Here is a 19,126-nt window from a genome sequence, read left to right as displayed (position 1 = left end):
AGATTTTAATTTCCATAATGGTTTTCCAAAACAGTTTAATTCAAGGAATGCAGTCAATGATAACTGACATGTGCTTGTGCTCTCGATCGAACTGTTAAGCTATCAAATCTCTGGTGTAATAACTAATCACATGTAAACTGCAAATCAAATCAGAGGCTAAGATGGCAGCTTCCTTGGCTGTAAAAGGTTAGCAGGGTTTAGTTTTGCTTTAAAATGGCACAAAAATCATCTGAGTATTTTGTTTAATCAGAGGCGGGTTGATGGTGAACGTCTTCCTCTGCATGTACCTGTCTACTGGTATTAATGCATTAGTCATCTGTAAATCACAAAACTATTGGACATAAGGCGAAACATCTGCTACTGTTATTTCATAATGAGATGGGTTTTATTTAATAACAGTAGGTGCAATCTACTTGAAGTATAGGAAGTACACTCAGTAATGACAGACAAAACAGAATGGAATGTTCCAAATTCTATTCGCAAGTCATTAAAAGGTTCTATTCACCTATAAGTGATACATTTGTGACTCGCCCACCTGAAGCCACCATCACATGCTCAGTTTTACTGTTATAGATTTCATTTTTTTTACATCAAGTAATGCACACGTTCACGCTATCACTGCGCTAATTATAATTGTAATATGGGATTGTTTATATGAGAGGTAAGGAGCACCTATTTATTGCCCTCCATGTAAGTCCCAATGACAGCTTTCTTCATTTATAGAAATGTGTGGAGACCAGAATAGTCTGTCTAGCAATGCACAATGGTGAACTGCATCTTGCTATTGATTTTTACTCTATACGAGAACTTTAGGCTACTTTCACACTGAGGTGCTTTACAGGCGCTACATCGCTAAAAACAGCGCCTGTATAGCACCTCTCCTGTGTCTCCAGTGTGAAAGCCCAAGGGCCTTCATACTGGAGCGGTGCGCTTGCAGGACGGTCAAAAAAATCCTGCAAGCCGCATCTTTGCAGGGCTATAGGAGCGTTGTATTCACTGCTCCTAAAGCACATCTTCCCATTGAAAACAATGGGGAAGCGCCGCAAACCCGCCGGCAAAGCGCCGCTTTGCGGGTAGTTTTAACCCTTTCTCGGCCGCTAGCGGGGGTTAAAACCGCGCCACTAAAACAACGGTAAAGTAGCGCTAAAAATAGCACCGCTTTAACGCCAGTGCCCGCCCGCCCCAGTGTTAAAGTAGCCTTATTGTGTCTCCCAGAAGCCCCTTAAAAAAAAAAGGTTATAAAAGATCCAGTGTCCTACAGTGAAATTCCAGGCAACTGATTAAAAGCCTAACTCCACATTTATTGTTCCTTTCATTTGATTGGTCCAAGCTGGCCAAAATAAATGTACTGCACTAACAGGTGCACTTGCTGGGCGCACTGTATGAACTGTATGTGACCTCAGCTATATACAAGTATACAGCGCTGTGTTCCACCAACCTGGAACAAAATAGAGAGTCGGGCTGAGCGCCACTCCCCGAAAGCTTCTATGAATTAATCCAAAGCTTCCTCTGATTTGCTGCGGTGGAGAGGCGGGCAGATGAGGTCAAGATCTCCAACTCAGCCAATGAGAGGAACCTTTGTGATCATCCATAGAAAACAAAGCTTCCTCTAAATTACTGAGAGTCGCTCAGCCGCACTAAATTTTGTTCCAGGCGTGGGATAGGAAGTTCCAATCCCACTGCCAACACACAATCCCGTATGCTGTATGTAGCTGAGGCTACATACAGTTCATACAGTGCTTCAAGCAAGCACACCTAGTGCTAGTAAATCGTTTGTTTGGGCCAGCTTGTCCCAAACTTCTTAAAAAGGGACATTAAATCGGTTGTATACCCCATTCATGATATTGGAACCAAGCACATATACAGTATATTGTCAAAAGAATTGGGACACCCGCCTTTACACGCACATGAAGCGCATTAATAGCATCCCAGTCTAATGCCCCGTACACACGGTCGGATTTTCCGACGGAAAATGTGTGATAGGACCTTGTTGTCGGAAATTCCGATCGTGTGTGGGCTCCATCACACATTTTCCATCGGATTTTCCGACACACAAAGTTTGAGAGCAGGATATAAAATTTTCCGACAACAAAATCCGTCGGAATTTCCGATCGTGTGTACACAAATCCGACGCACAAAGTGCCACGCATGCTCAGAATAAATAAACAGATGAAAGCTATTGGCTGCTGCCCCATTTAGAGTCCTGACGTACGTGTTTTACGTCACCGCGTTCAGAACGATCGGATTTTCCGACAACTTTGTGTGACCGTGTGTATGCAAGACAAGTTTGAGCCAACATCCGTCTGAAAAAATCCTAGGATTTTGTTGTCAGAATGCCCGATCAATGTCCGACCGTGTGTACGGGGCATTAGTCTGTAGGGCTCAATATTGAGTTGGCCCACCCTTTGCAGATATAACAGCTTCAACTCTTCTGGGAAGGCTGTCCACAAGGTTTAGGAGTGTGTCTATGGGAATGTTTGACCATTCTTCCAGAAACACATTTGTGAGGTCAGGCACCGATGTGGACAGGAAGGCCTGGCTTGCAGTCTCCGCTCTAATTCATCCCAAAGGTGTTCTATCAGGTTGAGGTCAGGACTCTGTGCAGGCCAGTCAAGTTCCTCCATTCCAAACTAACTAAACCATGTCTTTATGGACCTTGCTTGTGCACTGGTGCGCAGTCATGTCTGAACAGGAAGGGGCCATCCCCAAACTGTTCCCACAAAGTAATTGCCCGCATGAAATTGCCCAAAATATTTTGGTATACTGACACTTTAAGCATTCCCTTCACGGGAACCAAGGGGCCAAGCCCAACCCCTCAAAAACAACCCCACACCAAAATCCCCCTCTAACAAATGATTTGGAGGAGTGGCCCAATACTTTCGGCAATATAGTATGAATGAGCGAGTTCAACCCAATAGAACATCTTTGGGATAAATCAGAGCGGAGACTGCGAGCCAGGCCTTCTCGTCCAGCATCAGTGTCTGACCTTACAAATGCGCTTCTGGAAGAATGGTCAAACCTTCCCATAGACACACTCCTAAACCTTGTGGACAGCCTTCCCAGAAGAGTTGAAGCTAATTTGCATAGATTTTTTTCACTTCCTGTTTGGCTATGGGGCAATAAGTGAAGGGAAATCTCTGCAATGGGACAGGGATGGTGAAAAATAAACTGACAGGGGCTATAACCCTCCCTTACTCTATCCAAAATGAAAAAGTGTTGCCTATAGTTCTACTTTAAGCACAAATTTCTGATAATTTTATGGAGAGGACTAAGAAGATATAACCATGCCAATGGTGCAGCAGAGAACTAGAAGTGCCAGCTGCCCGCATACTGGAAGCAGTGCGGCCGCTTTATGGGGGCACTAGACTAATTTGCCTCTCAGCCCAGTCCGCCCCATAAGACTGGCGCTAGGCTAACAGTGTAAGCTGGCGCGGACTCTTTACATGCTGCCCCCCCTGCAAAGTGCTGCCCTAGGCCTGGGCCTTGTCGGCCTAGGCAGGATACAGCGTTGATTGTACTGGGGAACTCACCACTTTCCTAATGTATTAGCAAGAACGCAACATACAGGCCAACAAATGTCTGAGATGCCATTACACTGATTAGACAGCAAAAGACAATACCTGAGGATTGAAGCCGTCTCCAACATCTCAGCCATGAAGGTTGACACTCCTTTGAGCTGACTGTCCCCAGCTCCGACCCGAGCAAGAATGCAATCCACAATGCTCACCTCCGCATAGTCACATGGTACAAAACAGCCAATCTGGGCCATGAGGACTATTACTCCAGTCTGGCGAATATAGGTGGATTTTCCACCCATATTAGGACCTAAGAGTAAAACATAGTGGAAAGGCTTAATTTTTTTTTTTTTTTAATTAAAACGTATAAATAATCAGATAAATTCCTTTGTTATTAAAAAGAGACAGCACAGCAAATGTTGCTAACTTTCAAGAGCAATCTCTCCTACAGAAACCTGGAAGAGACCCATTTGATAAGGGACGAATGACCCCGCACTCTCACTTGTGTGTAGGCATAGTAGTTTACTATAAGCTATTCAAGCTCTGTAAATAACAGGCGGAGCTCAGAGCTCCACCTACTGGTTGGATAAAAGTATACTTTTTTTATGCAACATCGTATACTCACCTGACCGAGATTCATCAAAATTTGGATTTATTTTTAGCCTTCACAATAATATGTAAAAAAAAAAAAAAAAAAAAAGTGCTGTAAAGGCAAGGATGCTTTCAAAAATACTGCAATAGTTTTATCAAGTACAAAAGGTTTAAAACAGAAAAAATTATTTGGTGTATCCACCCTTGCCTTTAAAACAGCATCAATTCTCCTACGTACACTCGCACATTTTTTTAAAGGATCTCAGCAGGTAGGTTGTTGTAAACATCTAGAACTAATTAACGTAGTTGTAAAGGCACAAGTTTGTGTTTTACCTTCATGCATTATACGCATGAAGGTAAAAAAAACAAAAAAACCTGTGTGCAGCAGTCCCCCCCCTAATACTTACCTGAGCCTCATCTCGATCCAGCAATATCCAGGAGAACCTTGCCTCTCCAGGGATTCACACTCCTGATTGACTTTTGACAGTCATTGACTACCGCTGCTGTCAATCACAGCCAGTGAGCCAATCAGGGGATGGAGGGGGCCCGAGCCGTGGCTCCACGTGTGAATGGACACAGAGCTGCAGGTTAGGAGCGCGCCTGCTTGGGTGCCCCCCCACAGCAGGCACCCAGCAGGAGGGAGGAGCCAGAAGCGCTGGCATGGGACCTGAGGAGGAGGAGGAGGATCCGGGCTGCTCTGTGCAAAGCTACTGCAACAGAGCAGGCAAGTATAAACTTTTTTTTTTTAAATAATAACCAAGGGTTTGAATATTGTAATAACAGTTAACAGTTCTGCTGTGGATTTAGGTTGCCTCAGTTGCTTTTTGTCACCTCATAGACTCGACATTGAGAAGATAGTTCTTTACGATTTTGGCTTGTATCTTTTGTCCTGCTGCAGAAAAAATACGGGGATAGATCAGATGGTATTTCATGATGGATAAGTATCTGCTAGTACTTCTAGCAATTAGGACACCATTAATTCTGTCCAGATCTCCAACTCCACATGCAGAAATGCAGCTCCAAACCTGCAAGTAACCTCCACCATGCTTCACAGTTTAAAATGTATCAACTCTGCGCTCAGTATTGCGCTGTACTAAACAAAAAATTTTTCCAATCACACAGAGAAGCTACACACAAAATATCCAAATATGAGATATCCAAACATTAAACCAAAATGCTACGCTATGCCTTTAAATATGTCATGATTAAATCTGGTGAAACATATAACACCATTGGTTAGCTGCATTGAAGGAACAGGGGAGACATATGGGCTCCAATCGATCCCTAATGTCGCCATAAAGAGGACCTGTCACTACCCAAAGCCATCACAAGGTGTGTGTGTGTGTGTGTGTGTGTGTGTGTGTGTGTGTGTGTGTGTGTGTGTGTGTGTGTGTGTGTGTGTGTGTGTGTGTGTGTGTGTGTGTGTGTGTGTGTGTGTGTTAGCCCTCTTCTGATAGCAAAAAAGTAAAATAAAAAAAGAATTATAAATATTTCAACAACCTGTACTGGCCATGTCACTTTTTTGCTGAATCACGAAAAGTGCCTTGCGGTGCCGTTATTGATCGATACAGTTAAAGAATTAAAAAAAAAATATATAAATAAAATTTTAAATGAAAAAAAAATAAATAAATAAATAAAAAAATACCACTGCTTACCTGCACATAAACAAAAATGCAAACATGCATGTAGGTCCGGCACACATATGTAAACAGTGATTGCACCACACGTGGAGGTATCGCCTTGAACATCAGGAGTGAATGTAATAATTCTAGGGCCATCATTTAACTCTAAACTGATAACCTGTAAAGGCTTTTAAAGCTTCAACTAAGGACAATTTTATGTAGTTTATTGCCATTTTACATGCGTGTGCAATTTAAAATCTTGACTCATTTGGCATCTATTAACTTGATGTAACATCATTAGGGCTGAAACAACTAATCGATTAATCGACAACTAATCGATTATGAAATTAATCAATTACTATTTTCATAATCGATTAATCGGCCAGTAACATAATGGGGTTAAAAAAGCTAAAATTAGCCCTATATAGTACAAAAAGAGCAAATAATCTCTACTGTAAATATTACTTTCACTGTTGCACAGTAAAAAAAAAAACGAATTTTTTTTTTAACTCCATTATGTTACTAAATGTCTTAGGCCTGGTTCCCACCCATGTGTTTTTTGGTGCTTTTTGCAGAAATGCACTACAGTTCATTTAACGTTCACATCTATGCTTTTTTCAGCTGCTGTGTATTTGGAAAGGGTCAAGGACCTTTTTCAATGCAAAACGGTGCTTTTTTGGTTCAATATACTTCAATGGAGAAGCTGAAGAAAAGCATGTAATATTACAGTTCTGTTTGAAAATCTGCAAAACAGAATTTTTTTTTTCTTTAAATAAAAAAACTTGATATGAGTCCAGATTCAACCTCTAATATTATATAGAGTATATCTCTTCTGTCTGTTATTCTCAGAGAGGATTAAAGATTTTACTCCCTAACCATATAGTTGGTTATTTATATTTACCCCTGCGTATTGATATTTAGGAATAAATTGCCTTTTTTAAACTTTACATATTAACTAAATTATACACCACACCTTTTTTTAAGGTTATTAACCGATTAATCGAAACAATAATCGGCCAACTAATCGATTATGAAAATAATCGTTAGTTGCAGCCCTAAACATCATCTTCTATAATTTTACCAAAAAATTGGGTATTATATGGTTTGTGTGCACTAAAATTCCTGAAATGTTGCATTTGATAAATGGCTGCACAAATATCAGGCAAGAAAAAAAATTGCAACAGCCACCACTTTATTTCACAGGGCCTCAGCTTGCAGAAAATATATAAAGGTTTGGGGGTTCATTTTATAGATTTTTTTTTTTTTTTACGCGTGTGAAAAATATGGAGGATTGGACAATTTTTCTCCGCACCTCCCGTTTCGATAACATTTTAGGTTCCCACCACGGTCACCAGCACAGCGTGTGCCCAGATTGAAACCTGACAGATGTTTTAATTAATGCCCAAGCTACCCAAAACTAAAAATCGTTTTTTGCTTCAGACAGACATACTTTTAAGTTTCTGATATTCGGAAATTAGAAAAACGTTTAGAACTCAGCGTATATCTCCGACTGACACAAATCCTTAGTCTGACTGGAAGCCAAATGCAATGTGGATTAAAAGCCGCTTCCCAGACACAACAGGGACCGGTTGTCAGAATAACTTGAAACAAAATTTCCGTTTGATTAAATCAGAGGCACCAGGAAGAGGGGCATCATCTCTCCCGCTCATTATTGTAATGCTTCTAATGCATCAATCACACCAGCTATTCCTAAAGTCATATGTCATCCAAAATGTGGAGGCCTATTTGCAATTGCTCGTTATTTACAGCGTTCAAACGAAGGATCAAAATGAAAATACGAAAAACAATTTCTTCCCTTAATGCAGATGTGGGTACAGGAAATTTTTTATACAAACTACAGCAAATGTGTTTTAAACGATGTATCTGACAGACAGAAGTAAATGCTCAGAGTTTTATTAGCTGGGTACCTCTAGGGGGTTCTTTGGCTTACTGAAGGAGAATTCCAGTCAGGATAAAAACTTGAAACCATGCATTACTATCATCGGGTTATGTGGTCTTATTTGATAGAGAGCTGCAGGGCCTAAACTGACAGCAGTTTCCAAAATGGCTTCCTGATCTGAAAGTCGGATCCTTACTGCTACTAGATTATTCATTTTATACAGGATTTATACTGCGCCCACAGTTTGCGCAGCGCTTTACAATATAAAGGGAGACAATACAGCAACAATACAATTCAACTTTCCTACAAGCTTACAATCTAATAGAGAGGGGCTGGTGAAACAAAAGGTAGTAACTGAGGGATGAACTGATGAGGGAAGTAGAAGATTCGGTTGGTTGTTAGCTGAAGACAGGATAGGTCTCCCTGAAGAGATAAGTTTTCAGGGATCGCCTAAAGGTGGACAGAGTAGGAGATAACCGGACAGATTGGGGTAGAGAGTTCCAGAGGATGGGAGAGGCTCAGGAAAAGTCCTGGAGACGAGCATGGGAGGAGGAGACAAGGGAGCTAGAGAGCAGATCATGGGGGGAAGGAGGAGACAAGGGAGCTAGAGAGCAGATCATGGGGGGAGGAGGAGACAAGGGAGCTAGAGAGCAGATCATGGGGGGGAGGAGGAGACAAGGGAGCTAGAGAGCAGATCATGGGGGGGAGGAGGAGACAAGGGAGCTAGAGAGCAGATCATGGGGGGGAGGAGGAGACAAGGGAGCTAAAGAGAAGATCATGGGGGGGAGGAGACAAGGGAGCTAGAGAGTAGATCATGGGGGGGAGGAGGAGACAAGGGAGCTAGAGAGCAGATCATGGGGGGGAGGAGGAGACAAGGGAGCTAGAGAGCAGATCATGGGGGGGAGGAGGAGACAAGGGAGCTAAAGAGAAGATCATGGGGGGGAGGAGACAAGGGAGCTAGAGAGCAGATCATGGGGGGAGGAGGAGACAAGGGAGCTAGAGAGCAGATCATGGGAGCCTAAAAGCAGGAGATCATGAGAGGGGCGGAGAGGACAGTTTGGGTGATATCTGGAGATAAGTTTGGTGATGTAGCTCAGGGCAGAGTTGTAAATGGCCTTATATGTTATTGTTTTGAATTTTATTTGTTGGTCAATGGGAAGCCAGTGTAGGGATTGGAGTAGAGGGTTGGCAGACACTGACCGGTTGGTAAGGTGGATGAGTCTGGCAGCGGCATTCATGATAGACTGAAGAGGGAATAGCTTGCGGAGAGAAAGGCCAATGAGGAGGGCGTTACAATAGTCAAGGCGAGAGATAGCAAGGGAGTGAATGAGTTCCTTAGTAGGGGCGTATTTTGGCGAGGTTACGGAGGTAATCTCTGCAAGGTTTGGACAGCGATTGGATTTGGAGCTGAAATTAAATGGATGTATCACAGCTAGATAAAAACACACTGGGGTTGATTTACTAAAACTGGAGAGAGTGCAAAATCTGGTGCAACCCTGCATAGAAACCCACCAGCTTCCAGGTTTTTTTTTGGCCAAGCTGAAGTTAGAACAGTTGCACCAGATTTTTAACTCTTCAAGTTTAGTAAATCAACCCCATTGTGTAGAACTCATTTTCAAGAACCCAATAAAAACAGGCCTGAAAACTACTGGAACCTTATTCTTATTTCCAAATATACCAAAAATTCATGACATTTTAATAAACCCTAAAAATTATCAATTACCTTCTGTGTTTCTGAATTATCCACAGTGCTCTATGAGGAATGATGCTAAGGCTTAATGTACAGGGGAGGTTTTACAACCTCGCCTGAACGATTTAACATGACAGATCGTAAACGACGTTTAAAAACGTCCGTTTTGCAGCGTTTACATGCTGCATTTAGAAGCGTTTAAAAAAAAAAAAAAAAAAAAAAAAGATAAATATATAAATTATATATATATATATAAATTTCTTCTTTTTTGCAAATTACCACGTTTACAAGCTGTTACAGGCATTTGGCGTTTCAAATGACTCTGAACATCTGTTCTGAACGCATTTTTATGCTTTACAAAAAAGCCTTCCTATAAAATACAATGTGGCAAACTCACCTCTCACCCACCACCACCCCACAGGACACAACTACAACTGCCAGTACAAAAATAGATTTAAAAGGATAAGTTCACCTTAAAAAAAAAACAAAAAAACATTTTTTGTAGGTAAAACAAATGTGCATTTACCATTTTTTTTTTTTTCGGTAGGAGCCTGGAAAGTATTGCACCAGGTTGCACATGCAATGCAGGACTACTGCAGATTGTCAGTGTAAGCAGGAAAAATGAGTGAACGATTTAGAGCACTCAACAGCACCATGGTAGTTTTGAGAACTACAAGCCATCAGATGCAAAGGCTGTTGGTACTCGTAGTTCATTCATTCATAGCAACCGTTTTCAAAAAGTGACAGCGGGTGCTGGGAGAAGATCCCTGGCCCGCTGTCACAGGGAGGTGGGGGAGCTTGTTCACACTTGCTTAAAATACTGACGCTTACCAAACGCACCTAATGCGCGTTAAGTCCTTTTGAAAAGCATTTAATGAGCATTAAAAACGCTCCCCCAAACGCCCTATGCACGTTAGCAGCGTGGTTAACAAGCGTTTTTGGCGAGTTAAAACCGCACCACAAACATCTATTAGGCTGTATACTCTGTCTGAGCTGTATACGAGTTCTGACACTAAGGGTGGAAGCAAGTGGAATACAGGGGAACGGAGTGGGTGGATTCTATAAGGGGTGGGGCTTATGAGAAGTGGGAGAGGTCAAAAAGGAAGGGCCGGGTCTGGCACCCCCCATTCTAAAACTTCACCAGCTGCCACTGATCAGGCCTTCAAGAAGCAGACTCTTTACATTTTTTTTTAAAATAAACATGTCATACTTACCTCCACAGTGCAGTTAGTTTTGCACAGAGTGGCCCCAATCCTCGACTTCTGGGGTCCCCCGGCGGCGCTGATAGCTCCTCCCCGCATCGTATCACCCCCTAGGAGAAGCGCTACCTTGAGGGCGTGTTCCCGAGTCCAGCAATCAGCGTTCCCAAGAGCAACAATCAGCGTTCCCGAGACCAGCAATCAGCGTCCCCGCCCCCACATCATTGGACTTGATTGATAGCAGCGGGAGCCAATGGCTGCACTGCCATCAATCTATCCAATCAAGAGCCAAGAACGCCGGACAGAGAGGAAGAGGGGAATACAGGACTCAGGTGAGTAAACAGGCGGGGGGTATTGGGGGGACGACAGTGACAGAAGTTTTTTCACCTTAATGCATAGAATGCATTAAGGTGAAAAAACATGAGGGTTTACAACCCCTTTAAATAGGGACATTAATTCTAGTGACAACCAAGATTCCCTTACTTTGGAGGGATTTCTTCTGACTTCCTGCTTTGGCTATAGGGCAGGAAGAGAATGAAAATCTCCCCAAAGGTGCAGTGATGGCAAAAAACGAACACGAGCCCTATACAACATGGGAAAAAAAAAAAAACAATCAAAAAAGTTTTGCCTATAGTTCTACTTCAGGAAGTCAGTTCCCTGGTAAAGAGAAAAGTTTTAGATAATCGCACACCACTTGTGTTGTCCAAAATTGTAAACATTTAAGAAAAATAGTTCCACCGAAAAGCAGATATATCGGCTCTCTTTAGAAATTGTCAAATGCAGCTCTGGGACATAAGGAGGGAACACATTTAAATTCACTTTGCTCCACTTTAAAACTGACAATAAATGCAGGACAATGTTTTGGCAAGGTTATATTGAGTCGACTCGTACTGCCAATTGGAAGGCTGTAGAATAGAAATCTGGGAGAATCTGACGGCTTACCAGTGATAATATGGAACATCTGTTTCTCCTTCTCGAACGATATATCATTGGGAATGAACGCCACATCATCCTGCACTTCAATGCACGGGTGTCTGGCAGATTTCAGCACTATACGTTCCTGTCCCTTCTCCAGGATGATAGGACGAACATATGGTACTGGCGCTCCATTAGAAACAAAGGCAAAGCTGACAATGGCATCTAGCTGAGCTATTACATCGTTCAGTGTCTGAATTGGATCCACATAACCTATAAAAACAAAGAAAAATGTTTCATTAAAGTGCATTTTTTTATAAGCAAACAGTGAAGAAACAGGTCTCTAGAAAACATGGGGGGCTCTGAATAGCAAATCCTAGTTCCCTGGCTCTGAAGTTGACCACATTGGTTTCAATATTTTGACTGCCAACCCCGAAAAAGTATTGAAAGACTAACTTTAATCTAAATTTTTCTGACATGCATACTTGCTCCAATGTTACAAAGTACTGAAGCAAGTATGTCAGCATGACAGCCAAGAAACTAGAATGTTCAGGTCAGCAATGGCAGCAATGATATTTCCCTTAGGAAAAGTATATTAAAAAGAGACTACGCTACTTTGGCCATTAAAGTGAAAGATTCTCTTGTAACAAGCCACTACCTGATGCTTTCTTTCCTACCGTAAGCAACCCTCATGTCCGATTATGTCAAAGCTTACACAGAGTGAATAGCAACATCTTCCTTCTCATGTGACACTTCTCAACCCTGGCAATTGGCTACTCAAGCCTGAGCAATGTATTGTGGGAAAGGGTCACATGCTCCACCATACGGAAGGACCAGGTTTTTACTGTGGGCTTTGATGGAACAATGTAAGGGCTATAGCAGTAGCTGAGGGGTTGATCTTACAAAACCTTCTGTTTAAAGCCTCTGGGCACATGGGTATTTTCCATGGCCCTTTGCTTAATACTCAGGAAGAGCTGCAGAGATCCACAGCTCAGGTGGGAGAATCTGTCCACAGGACAACTATTAGTCGTGTGCTTCACAAATCTGGCATTTATAGAAGAGTGGCAAGAAGTAAGCCATTGTTGAAAGTAAGCCATAAGAAGTACCATTTGTGAGAAGCCATGTGGGGAACACAGCAAACATGTGGAAGAAGGTGTTCTCATCAGATGAGACCAAAATTACACTTTTGACCTAAAAGCAAAACACTATGTGTGCCAGAAAACTAACACTGCACATCACCCTGAACATACCATCCCCACCGTGAAACATGGTGGTGGCATTATGTTGTGGGAATGCTTTTCTTCAGCAGGGACAGGGAAGCTGGTCAGAGTTGATTGGAAGATGGATGGAGCCAAATACAGGGCAATCTTAGAAGAAAACCTGTTAGAGTCTGCAAAAGACTTGAGACTGGGGAGGAGCTTCACCTTCCAGCAGGACAACGACCCTAAACATACAGCCAGAGCTACAATGGAATGGTTTAGATCAAAGCATATTCATGTGTTAGAATGGTCCAGTCAAAATCCAGACCTGAATCCAATTGGGAATCTGTGGCAAGACTTTAAAATTGCTGTTCACAGACCATCCAATCTGACAGAGCTTGAGCTATTTTGCAAAGAAGAATGGGCAAAAATGTCACTCTGTAGATGTGCAAAGCTGGTAGAGACATCCCCAAAAAGACTTGCAGCTGTAATTGCAGTGAAAGGAGGTTCTACGAGGTAATGACTCAGGGGGGCTGAATACAAAATGCACGCCACACTTTTCACATATTTTTAAAAAAATCTGAAAACCATTTATCATTTTCTACTTCACAATTACATGCCACTTTGTGTTGGTCTATCACATAAAAACCCAATAAAACACATCTACCGGTACTTTTTGGATATACCATGACAAAGTGTGGAATATTTCAAGGGGTAGGAATACTTTTTCAAGGCCCTGTAACAAGAGCAGGGTCCAATTATACTTGAAATTCACAAAGTAGAGAAACTCATTTGTATGAAAATGCCTTAGATAGGCGTAAAGTTAGGAATACAGGGACTAGCATACTATGCCAGGGAAAGGTGGAATTACAGTCTGTAAATGCTGTTCAGACCTGGGTAGGCCAGGCAATCTTGCAGGATGGGAAAACCTTGGATGGTCATTGTGGTATGCAGTCAGATAACTCCAGCTACCATGACCAAGTCCTTAAAGCAGATTCCTTGTTCTCATATGCTCCCCCCACCACCATGCCAGCACACACCCTCTGTCACTGAAATATATTATTCCCAAGAATGCAAACCAGCAGTTCTTTGGCAGCAATGAATGAATGTAGAGCCACTGTGAGATCAAGCCTGTGATCGGCTGAGCCGGGTGCCGGTCCTGGCATGTAGGCGGATCCCAACTTCATTGTCGCGATCTTGCCCCAGCCTGGACCGGCTCTATGATGTCAGCCGACAGCGGGCTTCAGCCCACTGTCTGCTGAAAACGGGTCACAGGAGTGCAGAATGAACTGCACTCCGGTGATCCACAGGAGAAGTACAGTGAATCGAGCCTTGGCTGTACTTCTCCTTTAATGTTAGATTTTTCACATGATCGAAGTCTCCGCCTGGTCCCGATCATTGATGAGCAAAAGGTACCCCCCTGTGCAGGATCAGTGGGCCTTGCTCACATACTTAATGGATCTAAAGTGCTTTCAGAAATACATTCTGTGCTCGGCATCATCCATCTTGTTTGGTTAAATGTCAGCCCGACACATACACAGCAGTATCATTCCACACCTTTTAAACCATCTTTACTTCCAGGTACACAGAAGCAGTTGGATCTACCCTGGCTAATCAGCCATTTCGGAAGAACAATCATTCAAGGTGTCCTCTGCTACCCACTGACATAATGTTCATCATATGTTGTTGCCAAAATCATTTCTAGCATGCAAGTGTGAATGAGTAATAAGTATGATTGACAGAAAAACATCTCGTCATTATAACGCTCTACACACTGCCTGATCACCCACCAACCCCACACATTTGAATGTGCAAAAAATTCATTAATGGAATTAAACACCAAACTATTCATATTCATTATGTTTGTTCTCCTGAAGGTCTAGTAGAGCGGCACTCTTGGGAGACGGAGCCCCCAGGTCTACACTGACATCATAATACACAGCTGGAAGGCGATCATTAGTGAAAAAGAACCCACAACTCAATCATTCAGCCAGTCTCCAGCTGAGAAAACACAAACAGATATGCGGCAATTTCTGGCGCAGATTAAGACATCGGAGACACAAAGCTAGCGGTAATTTAACCCAATTTAACACCTGCTGAAATTTCTATCATTACTTAAACGCAGGGAAAAAAAAAAATCACCCACGTGGCAGCGTTAAAGCAGAAATGAACCTAAAAAATGAAAACCAGCTGACTGGTAGGGTTTTTAGGACAGGAGAGACCCTATTGGTCCTTTCTGACATAACTGCTTCTTTCTGCCAATCAGCAGTAACATACACTGAGCCACGAAGGCACAGCTAAGCATACATTTTTACGGACCACTCTGCCGCGATGTGGCTTCCGTGCACATGTGTGAATGGTGTAATCATGTCCCTACTATTAAAGTGGAACAATCCGAACCCAAAAGGAAGACCGGGGGGAAGATGGAAGCGTGCCCCTGAACAGCGGAAATGCCATCAGCACAGCGCTAGAGGGGATCATTTTTACAGGCAAGTCTGCCATAATGTATGAATATGCTGTCCATACTAGAACTTTATGGCTAACAGCCTCTGGGGGCACATGGGAAAAAAAAAAAAAAAAAAAAAAAAAGGGGGGGGGGGTTAAAGGGTAAAAATAGCAAAGAAGAAAAAAAAAAAAAAAATAGCGTATACAATTGCGACACAAGTCATATTGTAATTGAATGTTATTACAAATTCTTTCCATTTCAATCTGCAGCTCTGTCATTTTCTGCAAAGTGCAATGCAATATGGCTACCTGGAGGTGTTCTGTATACAGAATGTGTACAGAACGCCCCCCCCCCAGAAACATTGTTTCCTGCTTGTGTGATCGGCTCACTGATCTTCCCAGAAGTCTGCACTAAGATACAAGTCATATCAGACATCCCCCTACAACCAAAATGTAATTTTTGGTGAGATATTCCCAATAGGAAATCATGTCTATAGGGATGCAGACCCTGCAATTTTCCTCAGAGCCCCGCAGATGCAGCAGCTGATAGATCATTATGAAACCACTCCCATTAGGTTCACTTACCACATGGACACAGACAAACACACACAGGGATTTCTTCAGAACAAAAAAGGTAAAGGATCTGCAACAAAGTTTGTTAAAATCCCTGCAATGTACATCGATCACCCAGAGGGGAATGTTTTTTTTTCTCTCAACAAAAGTGGAGTTACGCTTTAAACTTTGCTATAAGGCAAAATTTAATCTGCTTATAGTTTTGCCTTCCCTGGTTCCAAGCAGCCCAGCTCCACCCCGCCATGAAAATATTTATGAAACTTCTATTTTCACTATACTTCTTTCTGTGCTTCTCTATGCAATGCAGGCGGATCATGGCTGGTGGAAAGGGGCAACATCACGGCACACTGCATCAGTACTCCCCCCTCAGGGGGTGAGGGGGACTGGCAATGTTACACCTAAATATGAGTGTAACGTTGCTAAAGGCAAACTTATCTTTTAAGGTAAGGCACCTAATATTGGAAAAATTCCTGAATTCTGCCTAAGCAACACTCGCTGACTTCCATAGAGCATATGACATTATCATGAGACACAGAGGTTATTACCTCTGGCTCAACTTATCTGACTTCTTACTACAGCCCGTGTGCAAACTATCACTGACATGCTTGTTCTGAAGTTTAGCTGGTGTGCAGGGGATGAAAAAAAAAAAATTGTATTACAAAAGAAATAAAAATATTTTTATAGTCAAGACAGTTTTAGCAGTTGCAATGCTCTGCAGACTCCAAAAATTTGATAAATGCACATTTTTTTCATTTATAAATATGTGCATTTATTACACATTTGCAAAGGTTGAAGTATGCCTTTTAACTACTTCAATACCGGGCACTTGCACCCCCTTCCTGTCCAGGCTATTTTTCAGCTTTCAGCGCTGTCACACTTTGAATGACAATTGTGCGGTCATACAACACTGTACACAGATGACATTTTTAGCACACAAATAGAACTTTCTTTTGGTGTTATTTAATCACTGCTGGATTTTTTATTTTTTTACAAAAAATAAATGAAAATTTGGAAAAAATAAATGTTTTTCTTAGTTTCTATTATAAAATTTTGTAAATACCGTAAGCAATTTTTCTCCTTCACTGATGTGCGCTGATGAGGCTGCACTGATGAGCTCCGATTAGGTGGCACTGATGAGGAGGCACTAATATTCTGCACTTATGGGCACTGATGAGCACCGATAGGCAGCACTGATGGGTGGCACTTTATTGTAATCAGGGCACTGATGATCAGTGCCCCAATTACATCTCTTGCTGTCCCCTGCGAGGAGATGCCGCTGATTGGCTCTCCTCGCCACACACTCTGTCAGTGTGAGGCGATGAGAGCCGATTACCGGCACTTCCGTGCTTACATGTGAATGGCTGCGATTGGACACAGCCGATCACATGGATAAAGAGCCGCATCAGCGGTCTTTTGCGGATACTGTGATCGTGCCGCGTCCTAGCAACATAGTGCGACCGCCGCACTGCTCGCCTCCTCGGGTGTGCAGTCATAGGACCTCCACGCAGAACGAGAGTTGCACTGTCCCTCCGTCATTTGACGGTGGGCGGGCGGCAAGTGGTTAAAGGGTAGGTTCACCTTTGGAACATATTACATGTACCCCTTGTATTTACGGTTGAACCTTACAACACGTCCCAGCTCCTGCGTCCTCTCCCTCCCCTCCCCCCCCCCCCCCCGTGACAGCAGGCGGAGGATCTACTTCCTGCACCCCGTCAGGATTTAAAAACAGCGCAGCCCGCATCATTCATTAAAGTGTTAGTAAACCCACAACAGTAAAATCAGTCTGTATATGCAGTAAAGCATGCTTATTATACTCACTGTGGAACCTAAGGGGTTAATCTTCTGCCTTGTGTAAAAAGGCTGTTTAATCCCGTCTTCTGTTCCTCCCCTTCTTCCCCAATCCATCTCCTGATAGAACAGAGGCTAGGGACAAGCTGCACATGCTCAGTGTGGTGTGTATTGCTAGAGTTTTTTTTTTTTCTTGGGAGGGTGCATGTGATCAGCACAGGGCCAATCAGCACTGTCCAGACAGAGGGTCAAGAGTCTTGCAGCCTCATAGAACAGTCAGAGGAGAATATAAACTCCTACAAGCTTTAACCAAACACTGATAGAAGTCACAAGACTGCTATATACTGCTAATGAGTAAAGGTATTTATCAGTTTACGTATACTAAAATACCGTATTTACCGGCGTATAACACGCACCCCAAGTTTAGGAGGGAAGTTTAATGGAAAAACACTTTTAGGAGGCAAGTTTAAGAAAAAAAAAAACTTACAATTTAAATGCCCATCAATGCAGCCTTATCAGTGTCCATCTTATGATGGACAACACCGGTCCAATGGCGGGACGTAAAGGCTAGGAGGCGGGACTGGGCGTGGCTGCGAGTGAAGCCGAGCCTAGCCGAGTACACAGTACACTCGGCTCTGTCTTTTTCGGCAGCGCTCGTTCCCTTCTTCCCCTCCAAGGCAGCGGTTTGGCGTATAACACGCACCCACGATTTTAAGGGGAAAAAAATATGGATTATGGAATATGGAAAAGAAGCTGACATCTTTAAGTAAACTTTGATCGCCCTCACCACTTCAAGCGAGTGAAGCGACCTTTCCTCCTTCGTTTTAGGGTTTGGAAAAAGGGAAGGTAGAGCGATATCCTGATTCAAATGAAATTTGGAATCTACCTTTGGTAAAAAATCCGGACAAGGGCGCAAGACCACTCTGTCCTGATGAAGAATCAAAAAAGGGTTCTTTGCAAGAAAGGGCGGCCAATTCTAACACCCTTCTAGCCGACGTTATAGCCACCAAAAAAAAAATTTCCTGGCTAATAGGACAAACGGAATATGTGCAATAGGTTCAAACAGTTGACTCTGTAAAGCTGACAGCACCAAATGTAGGTCCCAGGAACATAAAGGCGGCTTAACCGGCGGCCTCAGGTGCGTTACTCCCTTGACAAAGGTTCGTACCAAAGAATGGGATGCAATTAGTCTTTGGAAAAATACCGATAAGGCCAAAATCTGTCCTTTAATAGTCCCTAAAGCCAGCTTCAAGTCTACTTCTGCTTGAAGAAAGGCCAGAACTCTTCCGATCGTATACCTACGAGGGTTCCACTTACATTTCTTGGTGTAAGGAAAGGATCACTTCCAGACTCTATAATAGATAGCTCTAGAAACTGACTTTCTAGCATTTATCAGAGTAGACAAGACTGAACCCATAATACCACGGTCTTTCAATATTCTGGTCTCAATAGCCATGCCATCAAATTCAGCAACCGTAAAGAAGGATGGAATTTGGGTCCTTGAGACAACAGGTCTGGACGGCACGGAAGGACCAATGGGTCCCCCGCTGCCAACTTCACAATCTCCGAGTACCAGGATCTCCGAGGCCACGCTGGGGCCACTAGGATCACTGGCTTCCGTTCCCCTTGTATTCTGCGTAGTAAGTGCAGCAGAATTTGGATCAGAGGGAAGGCATATATCAGAGAATA

At 42.9% G+C, this 19,126-nt stretch overlaps 1 protein-coding gene across 1 annotated transcript in view; it reads right to left on the bottom strand.

Moving 5' to 3' along the window:
- Positions 1 to 19,126, bottom strand: part of MSH2 (mutS homolog 2) — a 177,574-nt gene that overhangs the window by 31,750 nt on the left and 126,698 nt on the right. Inside the window, exons 12-13 of the mRNA XM_073628513.1 lie at positions 11,460 to 11,705; positions 3,621 to 3,825 (exon numbers count right to left, since the gene is read on the bottom strand). Of these exons, the coding sequence (XP_073484614.1) occupies positions 3,621 to 3,825; positions 11,460 to 11,705 (451 nt within the window). The remainder of the gene's footprint in view (positions 1 to 3,620; positions 3,826 to 11,459; positions 11,706 to 19,126) is intronic.

The sequence above is a fragment of the Aquarana catesbeiana genome, linkage group LG04 (genome assembly GCF_042186555.1).
Source record: "Aquarana catesbeiana isolate 2022-GZ linkage group LG04, ASM4218655v1, whole genome shotgun sequence".
In the NCBI taxonomy this organism is placed as follows: domain Eukaryota; kingdom Metazoa; phylum Chordata; class Amphibia; order Anura; family Ranidae; genus Aquarana; species Aquarana catesbeiana.
Note: the sequence above shows the minus strand (reverse complement) of the source record. Positions and strands in the feature narration are given on the sequence as shown.